General features: G+C 34.3%; 1 protein-coding gene across 2 annotated transcripts in view; it reads left to right on the top strand.

Moving 5' to 3' along the window:
• The window catches only part of DAPK1 (death associated protein kinase 1), a 241,603-nt gene that overhangs the window by 195,797 nt on the left and 28,433 nt on the right, over nt 1–17,373 (top strand). For both annotated transcript variants that reach the window (XM_074207911.1, XM_074207910.1), the window contains one exon: nt 16,317–16,539. In XM_074207911.1, the coding sequence (XP_074064012.1) occupies nt 16,317–16,539 (223 nt within the window). The remainder of the gene's footprint in view (nt 1–16,316; nt 16,540–17,373) is intronic.

Genomic DNA, 17,373 nt, shown 5'->3' on the forward strand with positions numbered 1-17,373 from the left:
TGAGCATTCTTTTTTTTTTTCTTCTTTTTTAGGGTTTGTTTTTTTGCAAGGCAAATGAGGTTAAGTGGCTTGCCCAAGGCCACACAGCTAGGTAATTATTAAGTGTCTGAGGCCAGATTTGAGCTCAAGTACTCCTGATTCCAGGGCCGGTGCTCTATCCACTGTACCACCTAGCTGTCCTGAGCATAAAGAGAAAAACAAAATTCTTCTAATAAATGTGCATAGTCAAACAAAACCAAGTTACATATCGGTCATGTGTCTCATTCCATATATTTAATGCATCATGTCTCTGTCATGAAGTGGCTAATACATTCTTCATCATCAGTCCTTTGGAATTGTACATTTCATTGCTTTGTTCAGTTCTTAAGTCTTTAAAATTTGTTATTTGGATTATTTCTTAAAGAAATAGACAAACCTGGGGGGGTTAGAAATATTTTGCAGGTCTTCTGAGTAATATTTATTCATTTTTTTTGAATAATTATCTACTAGAGAATGATTTTTTTGTTCTTATAAATTGCTTAGATTTCTTGGAAATCTGGGTTATTAAAATATCTTGACCAAAAAAATTTTACATTTTCCATCTTATCCTGTTGATATTATTTATTGTTTTGTTGTTGTTGAGCCATTTTTGGTGGTCTTTGTGACCTCAGTTGAGGTTTTCTTGGCATTGATATGAAAGAGTTTGCTATTTCCTTCTCCAGCTTATGTGACAGATGAGAAAACTGAGCAAACAGGATGAAGTGACTTGCCCAGAGTCTCATAACTGGCAAGTATATGGGGCCAGATTTGAACTAGAAAGATGAGTATTCCTGATTCTAGACCCAGCACTATCCATTGCACCATATAACTGCCCCATCTTATCTTAGTAACAGCAATTGTGTTTACACAAAAGCTGTTCGATTTCATATAATAAAAATTATCCATTTTTATCTTTTATTATCATACTTTTCCATTGCACATATTTGTTAATAACTTACCTTTTATCCATTGCTGTAAAGGTACTGAAATGCTTCTCTTTTAATTTTTTTATCATATTTGATATTAATGTTATATATCCTTTTTCGAGTTCATTCGAGTATCTGGTGTAGTCAGGAGTATCTATGAAATGTTTCACTTGCCATGACTTAATCTACTCTAAAGCAGTTTTCAAGGACCTAGTTACCTCCATATGAGGCATTTGAATTGGATCCCCACTACGAAATAGTCTTATCAGTTTGCTTAAACCTTATGCCATCCTCAGTTTCTGAATTCTTGTGACACTAACCTGAGAGCTGTGAGCCAGTCTTTGCAAGAAAACTGCTTAATATAATGACATTTAGTTAATATTAGAATTTCAGTTCATTTAAACTAACATGTAGCTGTTGCTCTGAAACAAGTCTGAATGTTTATCTCCTGCCATTTGATTAAACTTCCTGAAGTTTCACCTTTCTAATTGGCCATAAAGTAAGGAAGCTAAGCATTTCTATTATTCATTTGTGTCTTATATTTTATCTTGAGAATAAATCCCTAAATGATAAAGGCTGAGTATTTAGGAATACTTGATGCTAAAATTTGGTTACTAAAAATGATCAAGATATTGAGGCTACATCTTTAGGGAATATTATATATAGAAAGCTATATAGAGTGTGCATTGCAGTTAAGGACCAAGCAAGGACAACAGAATATTAAGAATAAGTAGATTTGGTGCAATTGTTATGTGAGTTACAGGGAGATTTCTAAATTCACCAAATATATTCAGTTGTGTTATTGTTAGGAGGTAGGGGGAGAGGAGCAGAAATGTTTTGTTAGTGTTAAATAAACTCCCATAAATAAGTGAAGGATTTGGACTAGACCATCTTGTAATCTTAAGTGAAAAGTTTATACATCAATGTTTTGACCTTTAGTTATAAAATGGAATTTTCTTTGTTTCCTGGTTAGTTTATGTAGGCATAATATACAGTTCACAGAATAAAATTTGATTCTGATCAAGCAAAAGACACCATCCTTCCAGTGGGTCTGTGTTTAGTTCCATTAGTTAATCTACCTGAGACTTTTGTGGCATTTAGAAAAAGAAATCCCTCCACTTTCTTGGTCTTCTATTACCTATTCACAGAATTGGTTCCCTAATTCTCTTAGGCCAAAAAAACAATGAATGGAAATAAAATAGAACTCATTCTGGGTTCTGGACTTATGACTACATTAGTCTTAGAAATTCTCTGTATTGACACTTCCTCCACCAATGCAGATAGACAAATCATAGTAATCTAATATACTTAAAGAGCTAATTAAAAGAGAAGATAAGTGACTTGACCATGGTCATATAGTTAATGTGTATCAGAGAAAGAACTTGAACTCAAGTTTTCTTGACTCCCAGGTCAATTCTTTATTCACTAATGATTGATATTGATATAATACATTGTAAATATTATCTTGACCCTCATGAACATTGAAGTTATTATGGATATTTTCACTGTTTTCCAGATGAGGAAACAGCCTCTGAGAATTTGTGTAATTGGTTCAAGGTCATACAGATAGTAAGCAATCTTTCAAGCAGTGAGCTCATAAATCTCTTCACTATGCCAAAATAATTCAAAATAGCGAAATAGTCCAGAAGTCATATATTCTTTACTTTGGAAATCAGTTGTCTTTCAACTTTATCTTATTAGCTATGGTTTTTCCTGGCCAATGTTAAAAATATAGTCTTGACTCTCAATCTTCTCTAAGCATATAGCAATTACTGAGATATTTGGAATGGGAACCTCAGAAATGAATGTATATGTGTTTGAGGGGAGGACAGAGATTAAAGATGCAACACTAATACTGTGTGGATAAAGTTTAGCTATATTTTGATACAGGAAGAAATATTCATCAATTTTTTTGATTGCTTTATCCTTTCTCACACATGTGACCCAGTTCCTGTCCTAGGTTTCAAATGTTTAGCCATCTTCTTCAATACAAAACTTGAATTACAAGGATATTAGATTTCTTCTGCCTCCTATCTAACCTCCACATATCTACTATAGAGAAATTATTTTAAAAAAATTTTTTTATTTATTTTTCCAAGTACACGCAACAGTAGTTATTAGCAGTCATTTTTCACAAGGTTTTGTATTTTATATTTTTTCCCTGCCTCTTTCCCTTCCCTGCCCCATTCCCCTGATAGAAATCAATCTAATATAGACTACACATTTATAACCATGCTAATCATAAATCCATTTTAATCATGTTGTGAAAGAAGAATCAAATCAAAACAGGAAAAAAACTTAATACATAAGACAACTTTTAAAAATTGAAGATAGTAAACTTTTTGTCTGCATTTAAACTCCGTAGTTCCTTATCTGGGTATGGATATTTTCCTTCACGGATCTTTTAGAATTGTCTTTAATTATTGTACTGTTGAAATGAACAAGTCCATCATAGTTGATCATCACCCAAAATTGCTGTTAGTGTGTACATTGTTCTAGTTTTGCTCACTTCACTCAGCATCAAGTCATTCAAGTCTTCCCAGGCTATTCTGAAGTCTTGACTCTCATAATTTCTTATGGAACATTCATTTACCACAATTTTTCAGTATTTCCCCAATTGATGGACATCCCCTCACTTCCCAATTCTTTGCCACTCCAAAATAAGCTGCTGTAATTATTTTAGTATGTGTTGGTTTTTCACCCAGTTTTGTGATCTCTTTGGAATACAGATGGAATGGTGGTATTGCTGAATCAAAGGGTATGCACAGTTTTAATGCCCTTTGGGCATAATTCCAAATTGCTCCCCAGAGAGGTTGGATCAATTTACAACTCCATCTTCATTAATGTGCCAGTTTTCCCACATCCCCTCCTAGATTGAGCATTTTCCTTTTAAGTCATATTGGCCCATCTGATGTGATACCCCAGAGTTGTTTTAATTTGCATTTCTCTAATCAATAGTGATTTAAAGCATTTTTATATGACTATAGATAGCTTTAATTTCATCTGAGAATTGCCTTTTCATATCTTATCAATTGGGGATTGACTTTGTATTATGAATTTGACTCAGTTCTCTATATATTTTAGAAATGAGTCCTTTGTCAAACAACTTCCTTCCTTCCTTTTAATCTTAGTTGCATTGGTTTTATTTGTGCAAAAACTTTTCAACCTAATGTAATCAAAATTGTCCATTTTGTATTTTATAATGTTCTCTATCTTTTCACCATAGATATTCTTCTATCTGACCATGTTGTTCCTTTGTTCAAACTCTAATAGTTCCCTATTATCTCTAGAAACAAATGGAAACTCATCTGCCATTTTAAAACTACTCATAAACTAACTCCAACCCACCTTTCCAGATATATTATACTTTAATTAAACATTTCTCTTCACATACTCCTCAGTATCCTAGTGGATAAAGTGGCCTGAGTTCCAATCCAGTCTCAGACAAGAATTTGCTATGTGACCCTAGGTGATTCGCTTCACCTCTCTCCTGTAAATAATAATAATAATAATAACAACAACAACAACAGCAATGATAGCACTTGCTCCTAGGGTTGTTGTGGGAGGTAAGTGAGTTTATATTTGTGAAACATTTTACAAACTTTAACACACTATATATATGCTGACTATAATTATTAGAGGCAGGTAGATGGCTCAGTAAATAGAGTACTATATTTAAAGTCAAGAAGGTGTGAGTTCAAATGTGACCTCAGTCATTTAATGGCTGTGTGACCCTGGGAAAGTCACTTCACCTCTCTCTGCCTCATCTGTAAAATGAACATGATAATAGTGCCTACCATCCAGGCTCATTATGATGATACAATGAGAGATTATTTGTAAAGTGTTTTGTAATTTTACACTTCATAGAAATGCTAGCTACCTCAGTAGAGTCAGACTGTCACCCTTGCTATTTATTACACTATCACCCCATTCCACACTCCCTCTCAGTGCTTTTGCCAGACTATTGCACTAGGCATAGATTTCAATCCTTTCTCACTTCTACCCCTTAGGATTCCTAATTTACTTTTAAAGCTCATTTCTAATGCTAGCCCCAACATAAGATGTTTCCTTATGCCCTACAGTCTCCACTACCTTCAGGAATAACCTAGCATTTTTAATATAGATCTAATTGTCCATTTTTCCCTTTTATGGAGCCTGTTTATGCCTTTGTACAATTTATACCCCTATTTAAAGACACCTATTATGAATCTGTTCCCTCACCCTCAATCTTCTCAATTATAAACATTCCCAGGTCTTTCTGTAACAGAAGGGGTGGACCAGGTGATGTTGTAGTAATATCTGCCTACTACCAACCCAACCCCATTCATTTCTGGCTCTCTGCAAACTAGAAAAGCAGTGTCACTTAACTAGAAAGGAGAGGTAGTATGTAATTTGGCCACCAGGTGGTGATAACCTCAAGCTATCAATGAAGTCATTTCATTAGAGGACAGCCCTTGCACATGTCTTGACTTTTCCAAAAGATATAATCTCCCTATCACTTATCAGAAGACACTTCTACAAATCAATTAGACTATTCATCCTCGCATGCCAATGTGGCACACCTAAGGCATGATAGTGGGACCAATGACCCTGATTCAATTTCTAGGAATGTAGTAGGGAAAAAAAAGAAAAAGAAAATAATACTCTGAAATAATAAAGATAAAAATTTTTATGACCCTGTCTCAGCCTACATGTGAGATATTTTCTTCTAACTGTTGTTAATGTTGTTCAATTGTGCCCAACTCTTCATGAGCTCATTTATAGAGGTTTCTAGTTGTTTTATTTTGTTTTTTGAAAGACAATGGAGTTAAGTACCATACCCAAAGTCACAGCTAGGTAATTATTAAGTATCTGAGATTGGATTTGAATTCAGGTCCTCCTGACTCTAGGGCCAACACTCTCTTCAGTGCACCACCTAGCTGCCCCACCCCCCAACAATATGGGAGATGAATGTTATTATTATTATTATCATCCCCAGTTTACAGATGAGGCAACTGAAGCATTCAAAAGTAAGTGGTCACTATACCCAGGTTCATTGATCTATCTGCTGTCAAACAGCTGCCTCTATAAGTAAAATTATGAAATCAGCAAGCATAAAGAAGTAATATCTAAGATAGGGATTCTTACTTGATATTTATTTTTCCCATCAATCTGAATGGAGGAAGTTATCTCTTTTATTTTTACTAACTTGCTTCCCTTTGTAATTCTGTACAGTTTAATCTATGCATTTAAAGCATTATTATCTAAGAGGGGAATCTATAGAATAGGTCTCTCCTCCTTGACAAATTGATCTTAGATTAAAAAGATTAAGAACCTCTGTTCTAAATGGACTTATGATTCATGTCCCCTCCTTAGTTGAGCAAATGAATGAGTTTGCAGAGTTTGTTTTGTAATGTGCCCAAAGTCAACAAGATGCATCATTCTGTGGAACATCTTATCATCTTATCTTACAGTCCACGTGATGAATATGAGCAAACTGCCATAATGAAGATGATTGCAGTTTTTGCAATAACATCATTTGAAAAAAGGAATGAAGTTGTAGAAAAATTCTATTAATAACTTAACAGCATCCTCTGAGTCAAAATATACTTTGATACTGAGTGAAAAAGTAGACACAGAGAAGTATTACATTGGGATAAAAGGGACTAAGAAATGAATTCAGTTGAAAGCATTTGGCTAATCAGAAGATTCATATATGATGTATGAGTCATTAATGCTTTTGTAATGAAGAATTGAAAAATGTGTGAAGTTGAACACCAAACATGACAAAAACATGAAAGACTATAGTTATCCCTTCCACATCAAGGTTTAAGAAGAGCAGCACAATCATGATCTTGAAATTTTTTGATCCTCCCTTCATACCAGAGAAAAAGTTTTTATTTTCTGTTATGGAGTATTTATAGCACCTTACTGCAAAATTTGGGTAAGGTATTTGGTTAAAGGCTATACCATATTAATCACATATTTTTATACATTTCTGAGTTGCTAAACTTTTTCTGTGTTGTCTGCTGTCTCTCATGTGTTATTTATGACTTCCGTAAAATTCTCAAAAAATTCCTATGTAATTTCTTAGGCCAATCTATAATATATCAAAACTGTGGTGGGGAAAGTTATGATTTGGGAAGGATTACTATATATTATAATATACAGGCTAAAGGCGTTCTTAACCTGAAGTCCTTGAACTTTTTTCTTAATATTTTGATTATTATTTTAATAGAATTAATTTCTTTTATAACCCTAGATATGTTTAATGCTTGGAAAGTATGACTTTGACAGAATGCCAAAGGGCTCCATTATACATAAAAGGTTAAGAACTCAGGTTAAAAAAAGGATCTGAATAAATATCATATTAGAAGAAAGAATAAAGTTCAGAAAAATATATCCTGAACAAGGACTGTAGATAAGATCCAGAATTGAGTAGGAGAGAAAAGTTGGACTGTATCACATTTGAAAAATCACATTAGTTCTCCTAATATTCCAGACTTTTGCCAAAAAAAAAATTAGCTGATTCAGTTAGCATCTGTATTCTCCTTATCATATTATATGTCCTCCTTTCACACCTTGGTCCTCTCCTGCCTTCTTCTTATATCCACTCCCATTGACTCCAATCCAGTGAAAATGATTTCTTTGCTGCTCCTTGGACAAGACACTGCATCTCCCTACTCTAGGCATTTTCACTGACTTCTTCCCATGTCTGAAATTCTTCCCTTCTTCCTCTCTACAACCTGGCTTTCCTAGCTTCCTTCATATTCCAACTAAAATCCCATCTTATGTAGAAAACTTTTCCTGCTCCCCCTTAATCCTAGTATCTTCCCTCTATTATTTCCAATTTATCTTGTATATATATTTTGAATGATTAATTAATCTTCCATATTCTTCCTTCCTCTTCTATTCTCCACCTGTGTGACTTTTTTATTTATTATTTTTAATAGAAGTATTTTTCCAATTAAATAAAAAGGTAGTTTTCACCATTTATTTTTGTAAAATTTTCTTCCACTCTCCATTTCCCCTCCCTTCCCCAAGACAGCAAGCAATCTGATATATGTTATAGGTGCACAATCATGTTAAATGTATTTCCAAATTAGTCATGTGGTGAAAGAATTAGAAAAAGGGAATAACCGTGAGAAAGAAAAACAAAATAAAAATTTATAAAAAGTGAAAAATAGTATGCTTCAATCTGCATTCAGACTCCATAGTTCTTCTTTGAATATAGATGGCATTTTCCATCATAAGTCTCTTGGAATTGTCTTGAATAATTATTGATGAAAGGATTTATGTCTGTCATAGTTGTAACAACAATTTGTTAATAAGTAAAATAATTTCTCTTGGTTCTGCTCACTTCATTCAGCCTCAGTTCATGTAAGTTCATGCATAAACCTTTCCAAGTATATCTAAAATCAACCTGCTCATCATTTCTTAATCACAATAGTATTCCAATACATTCAGTACAACTTTTTCAATCATTCTCCAATTGATGGGCATCCCTCAATTTTCAATTCATTGCCACCACAAAAAAAAACTGCTATAAATATTTTTGTATGTGTGGGTCCTTTTCCCTTTTCTCTGATCTCTTTGAGATTCTGACTTAGTGATATTGCAGGATCAATGGATATACACAGTTTTATAACCCTTTGGGCAGAATAGTTGAATCAGTTCACTACTCCACAAATAATGCATTAGTGTCCCAGTTTTTTCACATCCACTCCAACATTTATCATTTTCCTTTTCTATCATATCAGCTCATCTGAGAGGTGGGAGGTGATACTTCAGAGTGGTTTTAGTTTGCATTTTTCTAATCAATAGCGATTTAGAACATTTTTTATAGACTTTAAATAACTTTGAATTCATCTGAAAAAAACTGCCTGTTTTTGTATACTTTGACTTGTAGCTTCTAAATTCAACTTAATTTTCTAAATATTTGAGAGATGAGGTTTTTATCAGAGTAACTTGAAGTTTCCCAGCAGTTTTTGTCCAATAATGAGTTCTTGTCCCAAAATCTTGGATCTTTGGGTTTATAAAATCCTAGATTACTATAATCAGTTACTCCTTGTGTACCTAATCTAGTCCATTGATCCACCGCTCTGTTTCTTAGCCAGTACCAGATTGTTTTGATGATCACCACTTTGTAAAATAATTTGAGATCTAGTAAGGCTAGATTACCTTCCTTCAAATTTTTACATTCTTGACTTTTTTTTCCCTTCAAGATGAATTTTGTTAATATTTTTCCTAGGTCTATAAAATAACTTTTGTTAGTTTGTTGGTAGGGCACTGAATAAGTAAATTAATTTAGTTAGAATGGTCATTTTTATTATTATGGCCCAGCCTACAATATTTCTCCAATTGTTTAGATCTGACTTTAGTTGTGTGAAAAATGTTACTTAATTGTGTTCATATAACTTCCTAGGTTTATCTTGGTAAGTAAACTCTCAAATAGTTTATATTTTTCTACAGTTATTTTAGATAAAACTTTCTCTTCCTGATGAACTTTTTTGGTAATATATATAACTGATGAATAATGTGAGTTTATTTTATATCCTTCAACTTTGCTAAAGTCATTCATTATTTCAACTAGTTTTTTGGTGGATACTCTAGGATTCTCTAAGTATACCATCATATCATCTGCGTCCAAATAAACTTAAAGCTCTTATTATAATCCTATCAATCCCCTGTCCAGAATCCTTTATAAGCTTTTGCCTACTGAGTGAGATATAAAATTCTGAGTCAGGCATCCAGAGCATTTCACAATCTAACCCATGTCTATAAATCTATCCACTCATTTAATTTTATTCCCCTTTTTGTTGTCTATATTTCAGTCAAATCTGACTCCTTTATTTTCTCCAGTTCTTGATCCCTCATCCTTCAAAGCCCAATTTAGATCCTTCATGAAGTCTTCCCTGACCTTGCCTCCCCCCACTTTCAGTTTAAAGGAACCTTTCCTTTCTCTGATTTCTCAAAGGAACTTTACCTGAATCTTTCCTCTATTACCTTTGTCTTATGTTATAGCTATTTATATTCACAGCATCTCAGAAGTTATAAGCTCATCTTATTCAACTCATACTGAGAAGAAAGCCTCTCTACAATGTTGAATGGGCTTATCCAGCCTTAGATTGAAAACCTTAGGTTGAATTTAGATTGAAAACCTCCAGTAGATAAAGAAATTGGAGTAAAAATGAGGATCATTTTTTCATTTTGGTTCATAAGGCAAAACTTGATGATTTCCAAACTCTAAAATAGTTTGTTATATTGGAGGTATTATTATTTTTATGTGGTCACGAAAAATTTATTTCATTTAGCCTGCATTAAAAGAGGACTCCCAAGACCATAGAGGTCTCACCCTAGTCATTCTGGAGCCGCTGATTTGTTTCTTATATTCGATTCTGCTCCACAAAGAATCGCAACTCAGACTCAAGAATGCGTGTTTTGGAAACAAAATAGAGATTTATTAAAAGAAGTTACAGCATATTAAGAAAGGAATATAAAAGTCAGAAAGAGTTTTAAGAGAAAACCAGGTGGATTGCTGATTGAATTGGCCAGGCCAAGTGGCCAGGATTCAGCAGGAGACTGGAAGATCAGACTCTGCCTCCTCCTTAAATTCTCTCCCAGAGTCCATGGGAGTAGGTGGTGATCTGGGAATCACCCAAGTCTCTCATTGGAGATTTTGCCTCTTGGGGAGGGGTCTCTTTTGCTCCCAGGCTGCCCCACCAAAAACAATGTAACCCAAATCAGATTGAAGGTCAGACCCTCAGGTGTGGCCTAAATTAGAAGATAAAGGAAGATTCCTTTTACAATGCAAACAAAAGATTTACAAAGTTTGTCTACAACTGATCTCTTCACTCCCAAGACCAGTTTTCTCTGCATCAATTCCACTTATAACTCAGAATAGCAGGGAGCACTCTTTCTTCCAAGATTGCCCTTTCTACTTTGGGGGGCAGCTCTGCTTATTGAGGACATTTATCTGAAATAGAACAGTCTCTGAAAAGACATTATCTTCATCAACATTTCAGTTAAGGGAGTGCTCTGCCTAGGGCTACATGCATAAAACTGCTCACTTGGTAGAATTTAATGTGGAGGCAATTTTGTTACCCTCCTTGAGAATGGAATTTAATCTATTTAACTTTGTAGCACTAACTCTGAAGCTGTGTGCTTGTACACAGTGGAATTTTTTTTAGTTAATGTTAATAGAATTGAATTAAATTTGTGAAAAAGGGATTGAATTACAGAATCTAATGATTGAGAGTGAGGCCTGCCAGGGAGAAGGGTGTCACAAAATTTTAAAAGTTCTCATCTCTCTTAACAAGATGATTTGGTCATACAAGTAGGAGGCAAGATAATTATGACTTCACATTAGGGTTAATAGAATTGAGTGGTGGTGCTCCTTAAGCAGTAAAAGGTCTGCAAATTTTTTCCCTTATCATTTTTTATATGTTCACTGACTCAGTAATCTTAGAAACAGCAACTTCTCTTTTTAGTTAGAATGAAAACACCATTAATAGTTAAGGCTAGGGGGCGGCTAGGTGTCCTAAAGGATAAAGCACCTGCCTCGGAGTCAAGAGTATCTGGGTGCAAATCCAGTCTCAGACACTTAATAATTACCTAGCTGTGTGGCCTTGGGCAAGCCACTTAACCCCATTTGCCTTGCAAAAACCTAAAAAAATAAAATAAAATAAAAAAAATTAGTTGAGGCTAACCCAGTCTTCTGGGAGAAAGAGCAAGGGGGATTAAGATAGATAAGAGATCCTGAGTTAAGAAACTGCTTTAAGGAAAAATGCAGACTTGTTTTCTCCTTATTTTCATAAGACCAGGCTTTCTGATCACCAATCTCAAGTAAAATAATGGACCTTTTGTATTCTTTTCCATTCCTCCTAACCCAGAAAAAAAACAGAAAATGTATGTATGTAGGCAAATATTTGTGTTATGTATGTGTTTACCTGTGAATGCATATGTATGAGAATGCAGAAAATTACATTATAATGCAGTATTGTAAACTTAGTAAAATGATATTTTTATACAAAATAAGATATCTTTAGGGAATAGCATGTATGTATCACATATATAAGCTTGAACCAATTTTGACACTGAATCAAGCTAAGCTAACTTAATAGTTTCATCACTAGGCCTCTACTTTGGATGTAGAATTCTAAGTCTGTATGGAACCTATCCAAGGATAGCTTAATTTGCTCTCACAGAGCAAAAAGATGAAAAAAAGCAATCTAATTAATTTGTTCAATAAACACATAAGTTAGAAAAGCAGCTAAGATTAGAGGTGACATTTTCTGCTGTGAGAATCCAGGGCTGAAAGGGTTCTGTCTGTTTTCAATTGCTTTTTTTATAACAAGTATTTATAAATCTCATTTGGAATTGCCCAGCCCACGCACAAGAAACCAGGCATTAACTGGGGAAGTCGGTTCAGAGTGGGATGAGCAGCAAATGTTACTCCCCATAGATGCTTCAGTGATTCCCAGTTCCAAGAAATCTCAGCTTTGGAGTTCTTCCCTTTAAAGTGTAAATCCTAGTTTATTCTTTTTTTCCCCTCTATTCTTTTCTTCCCTCCTGTAGGACTACTTCATCATATGAAGGTGACTTTAAAGCCTTAAAAACTAGGCCAGTGAAGGAAGCAGAATCTCTGGGCAGTTTCTGTTGAATTGAAAAGCAATCAAACATTAACTGGACAACAGTGGGCTACGAATCTGTCATATGAGGAACTAACTAAATTTAAAAGGTTTTCTCATTTCTAGAAGGCTGGTCACTAGTGATGATGGTTTCTTTTGGTTACATCTCCTAAAATTATCTACAAAGTATCATAATTGTGACTGTGATCTTTATTGACAGAAAATACCTACACTTGGAATTTTAGAAGTAAATTTCAGGAGTTTAAAGAACTTGGATTGGAAAAAAATTACGTCTTTATTTTCAGTATAATTGGTCTCCTTTGTTATTCTGTGTATTTTAAAATATTCTAAAAATGGTTCTAAAAAACGTTCAACAGATAGCCAAAGGAATCTCAGGAGACAAAATAGATTAACAACTTGTATCCTACACCAAGGAAGTCACAGATCCTATGACTGAATGAAATATAGCATTTTACTTTGGACCCCCTTTTTTCATAATCAGAAATGGAGTGGAAATGACACTGGGTTCACAAAGATTATGCCAGCTAAGTGCCAACTCTAAAGTATTGTCAAGAATGTAAACTCTGTTGACTGAGAACTAGCTAAATTGTATGAGAAACCTTACATCAAGAGACTGGTCCCCAGGTAATGATTCTTTTTTAGCCATAGCAATTCCTGATATTCTACTAAGGCAGAGCTGTCAACCTCACTTTTAAAAATTCTTATTGAAACAATTGACAATATATTTTGATTTGATATTTTAGTAAGAGCTCTGTGGTAGCTCGACTTTGTTTACTAAAGCATTTAGTAAACCCACAGGTGGCAGCATAAAATCACCCTTTGGACTGCATTTTAGACAGGCTTGTACTCAGATATGGAGTTTAGGGTCTGTGTTGAAAGGAATACTGCTACCCTGTTAATCACAGATCTGGGAAATGTTGAAGTTAGTTTTGTTTTTGTATTTCATTAAGTTGAAATTTTATAATAAAGGACCACATGAATTAAACTTCACAAATATGAATATTTCTTCCAATTAAGTCCAAACTCTCAATCTGCTACTGGGGGACAAAATAAGAAACTTTCCTGCCCTTCACCATGAACCCTATGTAACATATTTCCAGACTCTCAACTTAGGGCAGTCAGCAAAATCCACAGGAATCTAGTAAAAGTTTCCATCTAAATTCTCTAGCAATGGTTCATCAATTTTAGCCTCATAGTCATCATCCTATCAGCCTCTATCCCTCACCTTTATGAGTCACGGGGAATTCAAACTCGATAAACCACTTTGCTCTGAGATTCCTTTCAGCTCCAAATCTGTGGTATCTATTTGACATTCAGAACCCCTTCCTAACTTCTTTATAAAGACCTTCCCAATCTTTTTACTCCTTTCTACTTCTTGCACTCTATTCTTTGATTCAGTGACACTGGTTTCCTTACTATTCCTTCTACAAGATATTCAGTTCCTGAACATTTTCTCTGTCTCCCATGTCAAGAGTTCTTTCTCCTCATTTCGATCTGCTACAGAAATCCTTTCTTGATCCCCTTAATTCTATTGTCTTCCTTCTGAAGATTACTTCCAATTTCTCCTGCTTCTTCATCTGCATGTTATCTCCCCCATTAGATTATGAGATTTTTTAAAAGCCTTTCTTAGTATCCCCGGAGCTTAGCACAGTGCCTTTCACATTAGTAGGCATTTAATAAATGTTTACTGACTGACTGATCCTGTGATCTTATGACTCTGACTTTGACCTGAGCTTTGACATTCAGTAGCTACATGACCTTGGAGAAAAGACTGAGCCATGGTTCCCTCATCTTCAAAATGTAAATAATAACATCTGACATTCATTTAGTATTTTAAAGTTTGTAAAGCATTTTACTTACATCCCTACTTGAGCCTCATGACAACTTTAGGGTAAGAACCTTTATGGTTGTCATATCATGAAATAATTCTGTAAAACATTCTGTGACCATAAAACACTGTGTAACTAATATTATTAGAGTAAGATGTGCCCAAAATGAATTATTAATGGGAAAGAAAGCACAAAAGATAAAATCAAATTCATATTTTTCTTAGTGAAAAAATATAACTGACAAAAAAAGATAGGATTTAAGGCTAAAGCAAAGCTGTACACTCTTTCAAAAAAACACATAGGCCCATACAAAATAAGCATATTTGTATGTTTTTATAGTTGTATAGCCATTTTTCTGTCAGGTCTGACCCTTTGTGACCCATTTGGGGGTTTTCTTGGAAGGGATGCTAGAGTGGTTTACCATTTCCTTCTGTAGATAATTTGACAGATGAAGAAACTGAGGCAAGCAGGGTTAAGTTTCTGGCTCAGGGTCACATGGGTAGTGTCTAAGACTGGATTTGAACTCAGTAAGAGAAGTCTACCTCAATCCACATTTGGTGCCCTATCAACGTCGTTGCCCTATTTTTTTAACATGGGTGTAGCCTTAAACTAAATACAAAAGTTTTTAAAACTTTTATTTTGCTGTCCTTACTGAAATATGTCTTAAAATCATATTAGACTTAAATTCAGAAGATTTGAAGGAGGATGAACAATGTCAGAGATTTTTCTCTGATGCTTATTGGTTCCTCAGTGGGAATTAGATGATTAGGGTTTTGCCATTGTTTAATTGTGTGACCTTGGGCAAATTGGCTTCTTCTCTCTGAGTCTCAATCTCTTTATCTATAAAATGAAGGAGAGAACAATAATTTTCAAATCATCTTCTAACATTCTGTCTTCAGGTTTATTTGCCATGGCTTACAATTTTGTGTCGTTTTCTTCAAATTTTGTTATGATATTCTTTGTTTCAGCTCTCTTTTTTTCCTTTTGAGGTTAGAATCTGCTAATTTCTTTTTCTATACCTAATACTTTAGACAGAGTATATAATGTTTATTTTAAGAAATCTATTTTTGTTTGTCTCTTTAAATTATTTTTTAAAAACATGTTAGGCCTAATTCCCCATCTTTATTTCTTCCTTTAGTTCTTTTATTTAGCATCTAAACCACTCTAAACACTAAGGATTTTTACAAATGTTCTATTTTAATTTCTGAGGGTCTTTTTTTGCAGTATTATACTTTTTTGTGAATTTCATATTGCTTTTACTTGATAATATTATATTGGGCCTGTTTTTGATTTATTCTTTTGTCCCTTATTTCTTTTATGGTTCTTATGAGATTTTTTTTCTTGTGATGAATTATTTCTTTTTCCTTCTGTTTTTCATATTATTCTTTATCTGATGCATTTCTTACTGTTTTTGAGATGGTGATGAGGCTAAATTTAAGCATATCCAAACACTCAGCCATCTCACCTCAGATCTATCAAGACTATCCTTCTCTTTAGTCCCTCTCCATAAGGAAGAAAAAAAATTAATGAAAAGCTATTACTACTCCTTGTATAAATTTTCAAAGATTATAGTTTCTTCAGGGCTTCTACAAGAAATGAATTGTAGCTCCCTATTCCCTTATGAATTTTTATGTTGTTAAACTCTTTTCAAATAGTTGTATACTAAGTATAAATAATTTCTAACTAATCACACAAGGCTTATCAGTGTTCAAAGAACACTTTTTTTTAATCCTCTTTGGGGTCAACTTTTAATTCATAACTCATCAAAATACAAATGGACCATAGCAGAATGTACTTAAGAAATTAGGCTACAAAGACGGAGAAGATAGTCATATGTTCCAGTTAAATATATTGTCTGCTTTCTTTTTTCCACAAAGTGATAAACCAATAGGTTTGCTTTTCTTGATGTTTAGGATGCACACAGAGGACTCTTCATCCAACAACTTCGTCCCACCCAAAATTTACAGCCAAGAATAAAACTGAAGATGTTTGGCCATTCAGGATCTGGAAAAACCACTCTTGTGGAGTCTCTCAAGTGTGGACTCTTAAGGAGCTTTTTCAGACGCCGAAGACCCAGGCTTTCTTCAACAAATTCCACCAGGTTTCCACCTTCTCCCTTGTCTTCCAAGCCAACAGGTAAGATAATTCCTAGTTTGGCATATGTGGGTGGGAGTGGGTGTGTGTTGGTTGTTTCACATTATGGTATCATGATCTGAAGATTGTACTAGATCCATTTGGCTATATACTAATTAACACCCCTCTAAAGAAGATTAGACCAGAGCAAAGGTGTTCAACCTTTTAGCTCTTTTGGGTCACATCACCCTACTTGTTAAAGGTTTTATTAGTAAAGGGTTAAACTGGTCTGTGATGTTGCAACATTGGAACATTCACTTACCCATTCCTTCATTTTCTAGTTACACAACTTGAGCCACAGGAATGGGCTTTGAGGGTCACATGCAATCACAGGCCATGGATTGGACACTTCTGGACTAGAGTCAACAAAAAAAAATTTTTATATATAGCACAGAATAAAACAACCTGAGTAGAAGTGAAGAATTTTGTTCAGTTGTTCTTAGTCATGTCCAATTCTTTGTGAAACCATTTGGGATTTTCTTAGCAAAAAATGTTAGAGGAATTTTTCTATTTCCTTTTCAAGCTCATTTTACAATGAAGAAACTGAGGCTAACAGGATTAAGAGACTTGTCCAAAATCACACAGTTACTAAGTGTCTGAGGCCATATTTGAACTCATATCTTCCTGACTTCAGGCTTGACACTCTGTCCCCTAAGCTACCTAGCCACCTGAAATGAAGAATAGCAGGAAAAAACTGTCTAATAGTGGTCAAAAAAAAAAAAAATCCAGGAGTTGCCCATGAGGTTCACCATTCAGGCTCAAAGGACTATTATCAATGTTGAAGAGATGATAGATTTTTCTTATCGATTTAGTAACAAATTTTCTGAATGGACAAGT

The sequence above is a fragment of the Macrotis lagotis genome, chromosome X, assembly GCF_037893015.1.
Source record: "Macrotis lagotis isolate mMagLag1 chromosome X, bilby.v1.9.chrom.fasta, whole genome shotgun sequence".
NCBI lineage: Eukaryota > Metazoa > Chordata > Mammalia > Peramelemorphia > Peramelidae > Macrotis > Macrotis lagotis.